The sequence below is a fragment of the Polypterus senegalus genome, chromosome 12 (genome assembly GCF_016835505.1).
Source record: "Polypterus senegalus isolate Bchr_013 chromosome 12, ASM1683550v1, whole genome shotgun sequence".
Lineage (NCBI taxonomy): Eukaryota > Metazoa > Chordata > Cladistia > Polypteriformes > Polypteridae > Polypterus > Polypterus senegalus.
In genome coordinates this window covers 93597202-93611687 of record NC_053165.1, presented here as the reverse complement: position 1 = coordinate 93611687, position 14486 = coordinate 93597202, and the positions used below count along the sequence as shown (strand labels likewise).

At 40.9% G+C, this 14486-nt stretch overlaps 1 protein-coding gene across 3 annotated transcripts in view; it reads left to right on the top strand.

The window, feature by feature from the left end:
- Nucleotides 1–14486, top strand: part of bnip2 (BCL2 interacting protein 2) — a 102494-nt gene that overhangs the window by 45712 nt on the left and 42296 nt on the right. For all 3 annotated transcript variants that reach the window (XM_039772952.1, XM_039772950.1, XM_039772951.1), the window contains exon 2: nt 4387–4485. In XM_039772952.1, the coding sequence (XP_039628886.1) occupies nt 4387–4485 (99 nt within the window). The remainder of the gene's footprint in view (nt 1–4386; nt 4486–14486) is intronic.

Here is a 14486-nt window from a genome sequence, read left to right as displayed (position 1 = left end):
AAGAGAGGAGAACAATTTTTTTAATAAATATTTTTTTAATTGTAATTTTTGTTTCACTATACTTTTTACATGAAAATGTGCTAATCTATACTAATAAAGGGCAAAGCCCTCACTGACTGACTGACTGACTCATCACTAATTCTCCAACTTCCCGTGTAGGTAGAAGGCTGAAATTTGTCAGGCTCATTCCTTACAGCTTACTTACAAAAGTTGGGCAGGTTTCATTTCGAAATTCTACACGTAATGGTCATAACTGGAACCTATTTTTTCGTCCATATACTATAATGGACTTCTGCTCGATGGCCTCCCACGTAATTTAGTGCCTGCCCACATAAGGCCGTCCGTCAGCGGCAATCCAATAGAAACACTGCCGCTAAATATTCACGGGTGAAGGACTGTGTTTATGCAGACGAAGATGAGATGGTCAGGGTGGTGTTTGGCAAACTCAGCGAAACTGCGAGAGAAACTTAAGTGCCGGGTCTTAGCTAACATTAAATACAGCCGTGGACATCACACGAGATGGCATCAGCACAGCTGGGAACCTTCGATGCATGTACACCGAGCGGCTCACGTGAACTAACGCACTGCACAGACAAAAAGCAACAGTTCCAAAGAGTGCTGAAAAAAACGAATTACACAATTGAGAAGGCAGCAAAAATATGAAGGGTGTGATACATACAAGCATATTCATAAGTGCAACTACTGCAGAAACAAAGCAGACAGTGAAAAAACAAAACCCGTGCATGCAGTGTGTCACGTCTCAGATAAAGAGGATGATGAGCTGTTTATTGATGCAGTAAGAAACGAATCGATGAATGAAACCTGTCATCTTTACAACGATTGACAAACACGGAATGTAACTTGAACACAACACATCCTCCATATACGAACCTGATTGAAAGAAATAATGATAATCAAATCCTTGATGACAGCAACACTCATAACACTCACAAAACAATTACTGTACATTGACAATCATGTTACGTTATTTTTAAAATGTTCCCTTTTCTTTTTCATAACTTCTTTAACACACTACTTCTCCGCTGCGAAGCACGGGTATATTTATATATATATATATATAATGTATATATACCCCGATCTACATACTCTCAAATAGACAAACCACGCCGTGGCTAATGGAAGAGGCTTAGCCTCTAGCGCCGACGTCCCAGGTTCGATTCCCGAGAGTGGGTGCGCTGAGTATGTACGCCTGATGACCCCAAAATTAGGGCGAAACACTTGTTGCGTCCTCTTTGCATTATTTCACAGTAAAACTATTTCAATATATATATACATACATATATATACACACACACAGATATATATCAGCGCTTCCCGATTCATTTTATCCTCGCATCCCTTTGGTTTGAGACGTATGAAAAAATATGCGTTTAAGCAGAAAGACAGATCACCAATTGAAGCTTTATGAATAATGGATACTTTATTCGCCATCAATGATTGTTTTGGTAAAGCCATACTCAGTGTATTCATTAGATGAACGGTAAAAAAGTAAGAGCGTGGGGAGGATGACTTATTGAGGCACGCAGGCGAAACCACAATAGCATGTGAGCCCGATGTACTGTAGTGCGCGTCAACTCGATCTGAATTGCGCGATCACATTCGAAAAAATATATCTTTTAAGTTCTATTTAGTCGACACAAATATCTTTGGTTGGAATGTAAGGCGAATTTACTCTTTACATTTCTATGGTGAAAAAAAATTTATGCAAATATCTTTGGTAGGAATGTAAGTTAAACGGCCCCATCTTCACGAAATTTGGTAGGCGGCTTCCCTGCGCTAACCGAAACCGATGTATATACTTATTTTGATGGTATGATGCCACTGTCGGCCGCCATATTGAACTTTCCAACGTCACTAATTCTCCAACTTCCCGTGTAGGTAGAAGGCTGAAATTTGGCAGGCTTATTCCTTACAGCTTACTTACAAAAGTTAAGCAAGTTTCATTTTGAATGGTCATAACGGTCGACAACGTCCGCCACGTTGAACTTTGTTACTTATGGGCCCATCTTCAAGAAATTTGGTACGCGGGTTCCCAACGCTAACTGAATCCTACTTACGTACATATATACGTCCATAGCCCGCAGCTCGGTCACCGTGTGAGACGGCGTTGAGTCCCCCATCCCAACGCCTCCCACGTTGTTGGCTGCTTGCCTATATAAGGCCGTCCGTCGCTCTGGTCTCTACGTTCCTTTCCTTGCTTCGCCATGGAATTCATGTCTCCATGCTGATAACTACAGCCTTTTTATTTAATCCATGGCTTCTCCGCTGTTTTATAGTTTGTTTATTACGATTGTAGTTATTGTGTAGGTATTTTAGACTTAGTTTACTGTTCAGGTACCCATTTCCTTTATCATTCCAACCGTACCCCCATTAACATGCCTATCGAGGTGATCACCATTGATCAAATAACTGTCACTTACCGAGTGGTTTCCATGCCCGGAGATACCACCTACCTTTTCCATTCTCTTCGTTACATATTGCACGGCCATATCAGGCTCACTCTTGATATCCGGAGGAACATTGTGTCTTATGTATTGAATGACTGGGACAGGTTCAAGGTGTGGACTGATGACGGTACAGGAGATAATTATACTACACAGGAGCACTACAAGAGTGAAATGCTTAAGTCCTTCACCTATGGTTCTGCATGTGAGTTGATGGCTTCCACTGAATTGTTCGGTTGTCGCCTTCAAGTGTACCGAAATGGCCAAATATTTTACACCTTTCGACAACCGCCAATGCCTCTTAAACATCTTAGATTCACAGGTGACGATTTCAGTAGTGGACACTTTGATGTTTATGAATGTTTAAACTCTCAAAAGCTGGATGTAAAGTTATCGATGAAACCGGTTGTATGCTTACAACGCTTGACAGTTGCCGAATGTCACTTTAACACAAGTCCTGCAAATACTGTCGTAATTGAAACAAACCAAGAAACTCAAACCGATTATGACAGCAGCAATCCAAGCTGTGAGATTTGAAACAAGATTACTGTTCACATGGCCAACTGTACGTTACATGCTCAAGAGTAAGCTCAGCGCACATCTTGGTCATATTACAACCGGAGGGCCGAACTCACAGTGTGGTATACAAAGAGATCCTTAAATAATTATTGGCATATTTTCCCTCAGTTTAAAAAGGTTTAATTTTCTACTTAATAAAAATTTTAAGGCAGTACTTCGCCGCTGCGAAGCGCGGGTATTTTGCTAGTATTTTATAAATGAAAGATGGTGTTGCTGTTGAAAACAGGTTAAGAATCACTACTTGGGTCCTTAAGTAGCTTAAAGGAATACTTCATCAAAAATGGTATCTCTCTACTATATAATGAAACACAACTCTGTGTGTTTTTGTGAGCAGGCCCTCTGAGCAATCTGATTGGTCAGTTTGGCTTTGGGAACGCTATCAATATGAGAATTGACAAGTAAGATAAGTTGAAGCATACGAGGAGGAGTATAGACATAGGAGGCCCGCTGAGAGTCACCTTCAAAGACAAGAAGTATTCGCAAAAATACGAAAAATGATTTCACAGCAGGTAATGGGGGTCCATCTACCACTAGTGGTGTTCAGAGCGAACAGAAGTCAATCAAGGTGCCTCGAAATGACAAAGTCTGAGAAGCAGGCTGTATAGGAATGCACTCAAGGGAAGACGTGCTGGGCAAGAGAGGTTCAGACACACAAGAATACCAAGGAAAGGCATACGAGTAACGCTGAAGGTACACGTAGGACAGCAGATATGAAATAAATTTAAATGTGAGAGGTAAAGTGGCTCATTTTTTATGTTACCACCTGTAGTTTGCAGTGATGGGGGACAAATGTTAATCTCATGTTTGATTGCAGAACGGAGATAACAAAGTCACTTCTCAGAAAACAATCTCGTGATCAAAAATAGAAAGCACTCAAATGCAAATGAGCAGTTGAATTAAAGGATAGGAATAGATGGCCTGAAATCAGTAGAAAGGATGTTTGCCATAAAAATAAAATCTGTATACTGTAAAACAAACCCTGTTGTTTACATCTTTGAAAAGTAAATGAATGCTATTGACCACTGAAAAGAAATTAACAAGAACAAAACTTGGCAGCCATGCTGGTGCTTAATAAGTCTACATATGAGAAGAACTTGGATGGTTTGCCTCACCGGGTACAGACTGAAGTCCCACAGTTAACTTTCTATCAGGGAGCTTAACCTGTCGGCCACCAATCTAAATCGGACCGTTTTCTTTACAAAAGACTCAATCAATGAGTGGTTTTGCAAAACCTATAAAACATATTTTATGTTGGGTTAATTGAAAATATGCACTCATAAGTGCATCATAAGAAGCAAAAAGTTTTATGTTAACCTTTGATTCTTTGTTTTATTCCTTACAGCTTTTTGGAAAGGCAAGAGTCTTTAGCCACAACAGAAGCGAGGTTGAGGATGGAGGGAGTTGAGCTGAAAGAAGAATGGCAGGATGAAGATTTTCCAAGGTAGGCCAACAGTCTCAGCCTTGAATGCTTTTTTATTTTCTTTTTTTCTTATCTTTGAAAGGATGTTTTCTGTAGACTTTTCCTAGTCATGCCTTGTGGAACTACAGAAAGTGGATTCTTCTGCTCTTTTGCATTATGCTACTTTGAAATGAAAGTGGCTGAAAATGTCATCCCTGTTCTAGATGTTAATGCAGGAGGAAAGCAACTTCTATTTTAGCGTTTCATATATAAAATTGCTCATATACAGATCAAGCCAAAAGTCACCAAGTCTCATGTCAGAATGTCTTTTAACGCATATCCTTTTTTTGCACATCTGTCCCCTTTCCTTCTTAGCTGCCTGTACGATTTGAAAAAGACATTTTAAGTTAAGTTGCCTTTGGCAGTACCGGTAATTTAATCAAATAATTTGGCAAGGCTGCTACTTTATTTACTTTGCTTTTCTGTGTTGTAGGAGACTGGTCTCAGGCCTTTAGACTTGTATCATGGTAATTAAAGTGCACTCGATTTAAGAAAAAAATAATAAAATTTGTTGTTAAGCACAAGGTATATTGTAAATACGATAACTATGTATATATGTTGAAATAAAAGACTGGATGCAGACAGACTAGACAGACAAACATACAACATAGAAAGGCTGGCTCTTTACTTACCATTTAGAGTTCTAATTTGTCTTGGCGTAGAGAAACAATTTTACAATACCAAATCTTTGTGGATGATGTCCAATGTTGTGTGGAGTTGTTGCTTTTATGCTCCTCCAGGTTCAAGTGGAGGATTCTTCTTCAGATTGTTAAAGAGTAACGTTTGACATTTTTGAGAGAGAGATCAGAGCTATGTGTGTTTTAGGGGTCCCTGCTCATTGGCAGAGATAGCACCGCCATATGCTCTTCTCCCCAAGCAGGGGAGGCTCTCCCGTCAGAGCTGAACATGATCAGATACAGCGCCAACATTTGACATTGGAGCGTACCTACCTTCCCGCTTGGGCCAAGATACTTTGCCAACCTTTGACATTTTTAGCAAAGTGATCACAGCTACATTCTCACCCCTGATAGCAGAACCAAAAATATTGTATATCAAGAGGCCCTCTGATACAAAAGCTATCAATATAAATTCTTCTCAACACAATTAATTACATTTTTTTTTTTTTTTAACACAGATTTTTAAAGTTTGTCTTGTTTCTCTACTACATGGGCAGAGCCGCGGGGGACAGCTAGTAATGGATATATTGGATCGTTCTCGGTTACTTCTTTATGTGCTTAATGTCTGAGAAATGATCTGATTTTACATCCTCCTGGCTAGCGGCTCTGGTGCGGTCACGCCTGTAATACCCAGCATTATATGCAGCCTGGTGGTTGTACATTGGTACCTCAGAATTCTGATATCTTCATGGGCATCCTGTAATATCTCATACTGTGCTTTTTCAGCTGCATGGTATCGCCACTCATCAGCGCCACCCCTCCCTGCCCGTCTCACCTTCTCCACTGTGCAGTGCTGCTTCTCTGCTACTATTGGATTAGTATTGCTTAGCACTCGCGTGACAAACTCCTTCATATTATAAAGTTTGTCCAGAGCAAATGGTAAGCACCATGAGCATGGGAAAGGCACATTATATAAGTACAAATTTATTATTATTAATAATAATAATATTACTATTATAAGCCTAGCAGAATGGGCAATGCCCATGCCCTTGTTTTTCAGCGCAATTATTTACGGTGGGTATAGAAAAGAATTGGCACCCTTCAAAATATTCATATTGTGTTGCTTTGCAGCCTGAAATGAAGACAAATACAACAAAATATTTTTCCAGCTGTATTTGCTCGATGCAACTTATAACAACCAAGTGAAAGATATAATGAACTGAATGATGCATACCGGGGCGGCACGGTGGCGCAGTGGTAGCGCTGCTGCCTCGCAGTTAGGAGACCTGGGTTCGATTCCCGGGTCCTCCTTGCGTGGAGTTTGCATGTTCTTCCCGTGTCTGCGTGGGTTTCCTCCGGGTGCTCCAGTTTCCTCCCACAATCCAAAGACATGCAGGTTGGGTGGATTGGCGATTCTAAATTGGCCCTGTGTGGGTGTGTTTGTGTGTGTCCTGCGGTAGGTTGGCACCCTGCCCAGGATTGGTTCCTGCCTTGTGCCCTGTGTTGGCTGGGATTGGCTCCAGCAGACCCCCGTGACCCTGTATTCGGATTCAGCGGGTTAGAAAATGGATGGATGGGTGGATGATGCATACCCACCTGAATGATTCATACCCGAGTCACACAGAAAGCTTTGTGTTGGGCCATCATTTTACTTTTAGTTGTTACAGACTTTGACTTTTTAGGCCAGATGTCATGCTTGATGTCTCTTCTTCCCTTGTGATGTCTGTCTCTCTCTCTGTGCCAGGTACAACATCTCTTGGTGCCTTGGTGGCTGATCGTGCAATAATTACATCAACTAAAATTAGCCATTTGAGCATTTGCTGTACTCTTGTTACTTATCAGTTAGGCTACTTTTAGCCAAATATAATACCACTAGCGTAGCAAAGCACCCATTTATTAAAACAAGCTCAATCGTACCATGTTAAGTCCATCTGTTTCAAACCATGATGTGCATTTAGGAACCTCTGTTCATTGGACACTGCGGTGGGTTGGCACCCTGCCCTGGATTGGTTCCTGCCTTGTGCCCTGTGTTGGCTGGGATTGGCTCCAGCAGACCTCTATGACCCTGTATTCGGATTCAGCGGGTTGGAAAATGGATGGATGGATGGATGTTCATTGGACATTCTGGCCCTTACATCCATTTTCCTTTGTGCTTATTGGTGCCTTTGCACCCCTCTTGTGGATGTCAGATAACATTATGCCAGGGCATGGACGACAGGCATATCTTATTACTTTACTTGCTATAAGAACTGTTGCATATGGGTAATGAAATCTTTAAAACACATTTGTTATCTCTTACCCTCAGCTCCTTTTCTCTGTATTTATGTCCATGATCGCTAGGGCCTACGATTTACCGCGGCCCGCGGAATTTAGAGTTTTGCAGCGGTAAAAGGCCACACCGCGGAATTAACCTAACTGCCGCGGAAAATACCAAATCTGAATGAAATCTCACCATTTGAGGCATATTGATATTAGTATGATTAGTTTTGATTACTTCTTTAAGTTCTTTCTTTAACCTATTGCATCATCTTATTAATATCTCGTTGGTTGCTACTGAAATCGAACACAGCGGAGCTACAGTCCAGTTAAAGAAGCTGTCGGTGTTGCTGCAAAGTACTGATAAACTTAACGAGCTGAGAGCTGAACTTGAATTTTTATCTGTTCACTGCCAGCCAATTATGAGCACTCTGACTTCTTTTGAGGCACAGTCATTCATGGCTGTCGATGTCTACAACAAAGCGCCTGACTTACTGTCTTGCCTGAAATCGTCCGGATTTCCAATTGCAACCAGCAGCTTTGAAGATGCAAAGCACAATGCTGCTGCTAAACTTGAAGAATATTATGTGGGAACCAAACAGCTGGCAATAGACCTATTCAGATCTGTGAGAATATTTGATCCACGACAGTTACCACTCTTATTGAATTGTTTTGCTGATCATGCACAATCAGTGCCAACAATGATGGCCACAGCAGATGAATGGCAAGCTTATCTGGACATAGCATCTTGTGAAGTAATTCCAGCTGATATCACTGCTTTTTGGCGTGTCTTAGAGGACAGACTGCCTTGCTTAGCAGCTCTTGCTAAAGTTTACATTGCGTTGCTGATCTCTTCTGTTGATGTGGAACATTCGTTCTCAAAATATGGATCAGCGTTGTCACCACTGCGATATTCTCTCTCACAAGAAAACCTATGATCTTACAGTGCCATTTTCTTCAACAATAAATAAACAATAACTTTAGAAACATTATTCGATAGTTTGTTGAGAATAATATTATGCCTATATATGTTTCAGCACCGTTGCCTAAAGCAAATCTGTCAATTAAAATGTGCAGATGTGAACGCTTTAATATACCTATTTGATTAGTATTACGAATTATGATTGATTATTATTAAGGATTAGGAAAGGAATAAAAAAAATGCATTTATTTTGCTTGGGTTACAAATTAGTTTTATGGAGTTCTGGTACTGCATTTGCCGAACACTACAGAATTTTAAAAAAAAAAAAACATGCCGCGGAATTTACAATTACTTGCCGCGGTAAATCGTGGGCCCTAATGATCGCCTCTTCACCGGTGCTCCCTCTCTCAAGCATATGCCCATAAAGCCAGTTTCTCATGCTCTGTCATTATTTGTAAGGCACCTTTTGTCTCACCTCCTGTCTGGTTTTATACCTGCCGTCCTGACCAATCGCACCAAAGTCAACCTGACCAATCAGATTGCTTAGAGAGACTGGACACCCAGACTTTAGCTTTTTATTTTATATATATATATATATATATATATATATAAATAAATGTGAAAAGCTTCAGCCAGTTTCACGCAGAAGGTGAACATGTTTCACTAACACTGCTTACGCCGAATACTACGCATTTAATACCTCAAACACATTACCAACGAGGAGATCCTATGAAGAAACGGGATGCCAAACCTCAGTACATTTTTTGCACAACACTGCCTATGTCTAGCTGGTCACGTGATCCGCATGGAAGATGATCATATCCCTAAGAAGGTGTTTCAGTGGGTTCCACTTGGACGCTGACGCGGCAAAGGACAACTGTGATTGACCTTGCATCGAACCCTCATCAACGCCCTCAACGTTTCATGAGAGAAGGTCAAAAACCTCTCCCTCAATTGCATTTGATGGAGAGCTCTCATCGCCCAATATGCTGTTCAGCATGGGTGGAGAAAAAGAAGAATATATAGACATTTTAATAGTAAGGTCCCAAGTACCTATTTCATATCTTTTTACAAGCATATGGCATAAGCACTGGTGAGCTTATATGTATACAGTCTTGTAGCAATAACACTTTTTAGCATTTGCTTTTACATTTGCATACCTCCCAGTATTCTTCATTCTTATTTGCATGCATCCTGGTGTTCTCTCGCTCTCTCTCTCTTGAAAATCATCCTATGAACCCTTGTCTTGTGCTACCTTACGTTCAAAAGGGCACCTGCCTGCTAAAGTCCTGTTTAAATAAACTATCAAAAAAAATGTTAGGTTTTGCATCTTATTCTCTTATTCAAGCTGCATCTTCTCTAAATAATTCTATAATAATCATAATATCCACACAAATGAAATATTATGACTCTTAGTTAGGAAAATAATATTGTTCTCACCCCAATACACCAGCCCAGAATAGGAATGCTAGCACATTGCAGGGCATACTTGTATGCATGCACACGCCCGTGCTGATTTGTTTTTTAGATCGACTAGGCCATGTGACGCTGCATATGTCTAAGTGCAAGAGAAGAAATTAGAAATCCCCATCTCAAGAATAGAAACATTTTCTTTTTTTTTGCCGAGTGTATGAGGTTAGTAACTTGTAAAACTGCAGTGCAGATAAAGAGCTTTAAAAAGCATGGCACTCGCATGTACTTGCTGGCATCGTCTGCAAGGAGTAGAGCTACGAAAGTGGACTTAGTAATCGAAATATGTGAGGAAACAAAAACTTTATTCTAAAACTCTTTCCTCTAGTTTCCTTCTATCAATTCATCCAAATTATAACAATTTGTTGGCCAGTATTTCATAGGTGCTTGTGTGAGTTCATTTCTTCAGTATTGATAATACACCCCATGAATAGAAATGTACAATTTCATGTGAATAAGTAAAGAGTCAGCATTGTAAAAACAAAGTAAGCTTAACAGAAAAACTTTCAACCTTTCCTGTATTTAACATGCCTGAGTCACACACAGTTTTCAACTGCAGTACCTCTCCTTATATTGGGTCTACAACTGCAAAAATTATATTTATTGTCTCTCTATTATAAAAAAAAAAATCTTGGAAAGGAGACAAGACGTGATGTTCTAGGAGGACAATTTGACATGTCACGTGAGACAAGGCAGTGAGACAACATTTAAAACAAGTTCATGGACATCTAACCTAGCAGATGTTGGAATGCTTTTGTGCTCCCAGCTCTTAAAACAACGACAAGCAGAACACACAGCTCGCGACGGCAGAGATGTGAAGTGGCAAAAGGACAGCTGCTGTACAGGCCTTGAAATGATCGACACACAGCACGACAAGCAGAATATGCAGCTTGCCAGAAGCAACAGCAACAAGCCAGCAGATGATCCAAAAGCTTCTCCTTAGCGTGCATTCAGCCGTCCCCCCTTCAAAACGCAAACAGCGTTATACGTCCTGCGAGAAAGAGATTTAACCACACCCGGGGGCCGGAAATAAAGGACAAGTACAGTATTGTTTTTACAAACGTTTTAAAGTGAAAGTGAAAATAATGCATATGTAACAATTCCCATGAAAATAACAATCTCTTTAAATTATTTTAAATTGTAAAATAATTGTATTATTAAAGAACAAGCATACCGGAAAGCTAAGAATCTCGCAGAACTCTCCCAGTGCTGGGTGCTGTTTGTGTATTTGGTTATTTTTTTGATAATTTAGCAATTCTATGAAAAGGCGCACTGTTGTTACAAGTGCTGCACCACATCAACTGAGTCCCTTTATTCAAATTACAGGCCTGTATATTCTAGCTCAGTGTTTCCTAACCAATAGTGGGTCGTGACCTGCCATCGGTGGGTCGTGAGTTGCTATTATTTATATTGGCGCTAGGTTGCATCCAAACCCTTGATTTGCTAATAAAGACACCCTTCCTCCAGCTCTGACTGTCATGCTTGATTTTTACCATGTGGGACCCCGGCCTAAGGCTCTGATGCTCGATTCGCATTACGAAGACACTAATATGTGCGGTGTGGTTTGAGATGGTCCGATACCCCTTCCAAAATTGATTCTCACAATGTGCTGCCTGCATAGAGATTGGACCCCTGTGACAGTTTCTTGCATTTCCCTTCTGGTTTTCCAATTGGAGCACAAGGGGGTCAGGTGACTTGCTCAGGGTCACTCAGTGTTTGTAGCAGGATTTGAACCCCAATCTCAGGGTTTACAGTCCAAAGCCTAAACCACTACACTTCACTACACTGCTTGCCCCCATTGTGACCCATACCCATTATAGAGATAGGCAGTGAATGAGAGAGCGCCAATGAATTTTCCTCTTCCCCATCAGAACCCCTGTGGATCTGCACCCTCACATAGGGAACCTCCAAGTTTGGCTTGCCCATTATGTGAAACGTCATGTAGTCTGATTCTTACGAAGTTTGTATTTCCAAAACTTTTCTAATGCAATTAATTTAATTGACTGCAACCCGCTATATCCTAACTGCAAGGTCACGGGGGGTCTGCTAGAGCCAATCCCAGCCAACACAGGGCGCAAGGCAGGAACAAACCCCGGGCAGGGCGCCAGCCCACTGCATTATATTGTGTTGGATTCTGTTTTACTGTGGTAAGATCCATCCATCCATCCATCCATTATTCAACCCGCTATATCCTAACTACAGGGTCAGGTGGGTCTGCTGGAGCCAATCCCAGCCAACACAGGGCGCAAGGCAGGAACAAACCCCGGGCAGGGCGCCAGCCCACTGCATTATATTGTGTTGGATTGTGTTTTATTGTGGTAAGATCCATCCATCCATTATCCAACCCAGTATATCCTAACTACAGGGTCATGTGGGTTTGCTGGAGCCAGTCCCAGCCTACACAGGGCACAAGGCAGGAAACAAACCACGGGCAAGGCACCAGCCCACCGCAGTTGTGGTAAGATGTGATTATAAAATAAACATTATTTTATTTTACCCTTGTGTTTGACTGAATTGTGTCTGGTGGTTGGGGCTGAAGAGCGCCACCTACAGTCTACAGTTTCTGAACAACTAATTGTAAGAATCCAAGTAATGTACCTCTATACTTTATATACGCTGCAAGCTATGTATAATTTTATTTTTTGTAATGTATATTTGTCAAGTGGTCCAAGGACATGCAAATAAGAATTTCATTGTGCTACATACAAATAATAATAAACTTGACTAATAATGTACCTCAGATGTATCTAGAAATTTTTAAATGTTCTGTTCACATATGTTTATACCAAACAATAACCAATCACATCTGTACTATTTCAAAATGTAGTTAAATAATCTTCATTGCCAGCCTGGCTAAAGAAGCGTCGGCATGCTTCTGCAGTACTTAAGACCTGGCATCACAAACTTGGCGTCAGAGCTTACTGGGGTTGGCCTTTCCTTTGTGATTCTCTGATTCAGCTACATGAGATTTTCTTTCTTGCCATTTTCCGTGTTCTTTCCCCCATGTGAAGTGTAGAATTATACAAATCTTTACAGCTCTCAAGCTAGGTAGGCCGTTTACTCAAAATGACCAAGTTCAGTCCATCACTTGTACTTCAGTATATGTCCCTCTTCCTATACTTCAGATTCTGGACTCGGTTGTCATCCACTTTTTCTTGTTAATTTCTCTAAGCGTTTATTGATTGCACCGTGCAAACTCGCTCCCAATGAACTTTCTAACATTACTACTTTTTTTTTTTTTTTTGTAGCGGATATTTTCTTTTTTCTTTTTCTTTCAGGCTCTCTGCAACAACCAAATATAAGTGGATTGTATGACGTGATTCTGGGTTTCTAACGATTATACAATGGCTTGTTGAAGATTATATCAGTGTGCAGGAAAATGAATGAGAAAATTTCACAAATATGCAAACATTTATTATAGTTCAAAAAAATCTAAAGGCCATGTTTCAGTGGATGAGCAATACTTAGTCAGCTGTGTATCTGCTTTGCTGCTACCATGAAAAAGCACATCTCCTCAAGCTGCAACCCTGCGACACTCGGGATTTCACTTATTAGTAACGCCACCACCGTGTCCTCACACATTAGACTTAAAGTGAGAAGAATTCTCAGTTATTTGATATTCCATATTAGCTCACTTTTTCTTTACAATATCCAATATTTATTTTTTGGTAATGAAACTGAGAACACTGAACAGACGAGTGACTTTATTATTGCAGAATTTGGGTTAGATTAGATGATATTAATGGTTCCCAGCCTTAACTACAGCAAGACTTTGACATCGGTGTTCAAGAGCTGTGTGTCCACAAGGTTCACAGTTAATGTTAGGCTTGTTATTAATTTAACTTAGAGTACATGCAAGAGTGAAAGGTTAGGTCTATAAAACAGTAGTGAGACCAGCTATATTGTATGGTTTGGAGATGATAGCACCAACAGAAAGACTGGAGGCACAGCTGAAAGTGGCAGTGATTTAGTGGTGGGATGTATAGTGTAACAGACAGCTGGCCGCTCGACCAAGCCGGGACGCCCCCGAGATGGAAGGATGGGGGAAGGCAGCTTTTCTAGGACACTGCCTCCCCCAAGACACTAGATGGCAGATTCCCTGGATGCAAGTGGTGCTCTGGATTCCCACTGGGCACTGTGGGATATGTAGTTTACTACCACAGCCCTGTTGGGAATCGTAGGTGCTGCCAAGGGACGCTGAAAGAGATGCCCGTCACGGGGATGAAAGCCCAGAAGTACAGGGTGAGGCAGAAAGGACGGACGTTTTTTACAAAATCACAAAATTGTTAATTGTTTCTTACGAAGAAATTTATTGAAAGATTTGAGTTCATATTGAAATAGCATTTGACAATTTGTAGGGATGAAAATGCAGGTCTAAATGCAAAATACGCTTTACCGAACGATTACTGAGGCCAAGTTCAGAAGAATGCTTCCGAGCAGATCGACTTGGACTGCGCAGCAGGGCTAGTCGTACGCTTTCCACATTTTCAGGGGTACGTGCGTTCGTGTAGATTGATTGTTCTTGACAAAACAGTCGTATGCAAAAACACGGTGTTCTATCGTCCATGGCTTCAACTAAAAAGAAAATAAAAAAATGCTAAGACTTCGAGAACCTAACGCCACCTACCACACATCTGTCACTCCACCTAGTGGTGAGTTCTAGCCATTTCAAAGACGTCCGTCCTTTCTGCCTCACCCTGTACTTCCGGGCTGAAAAA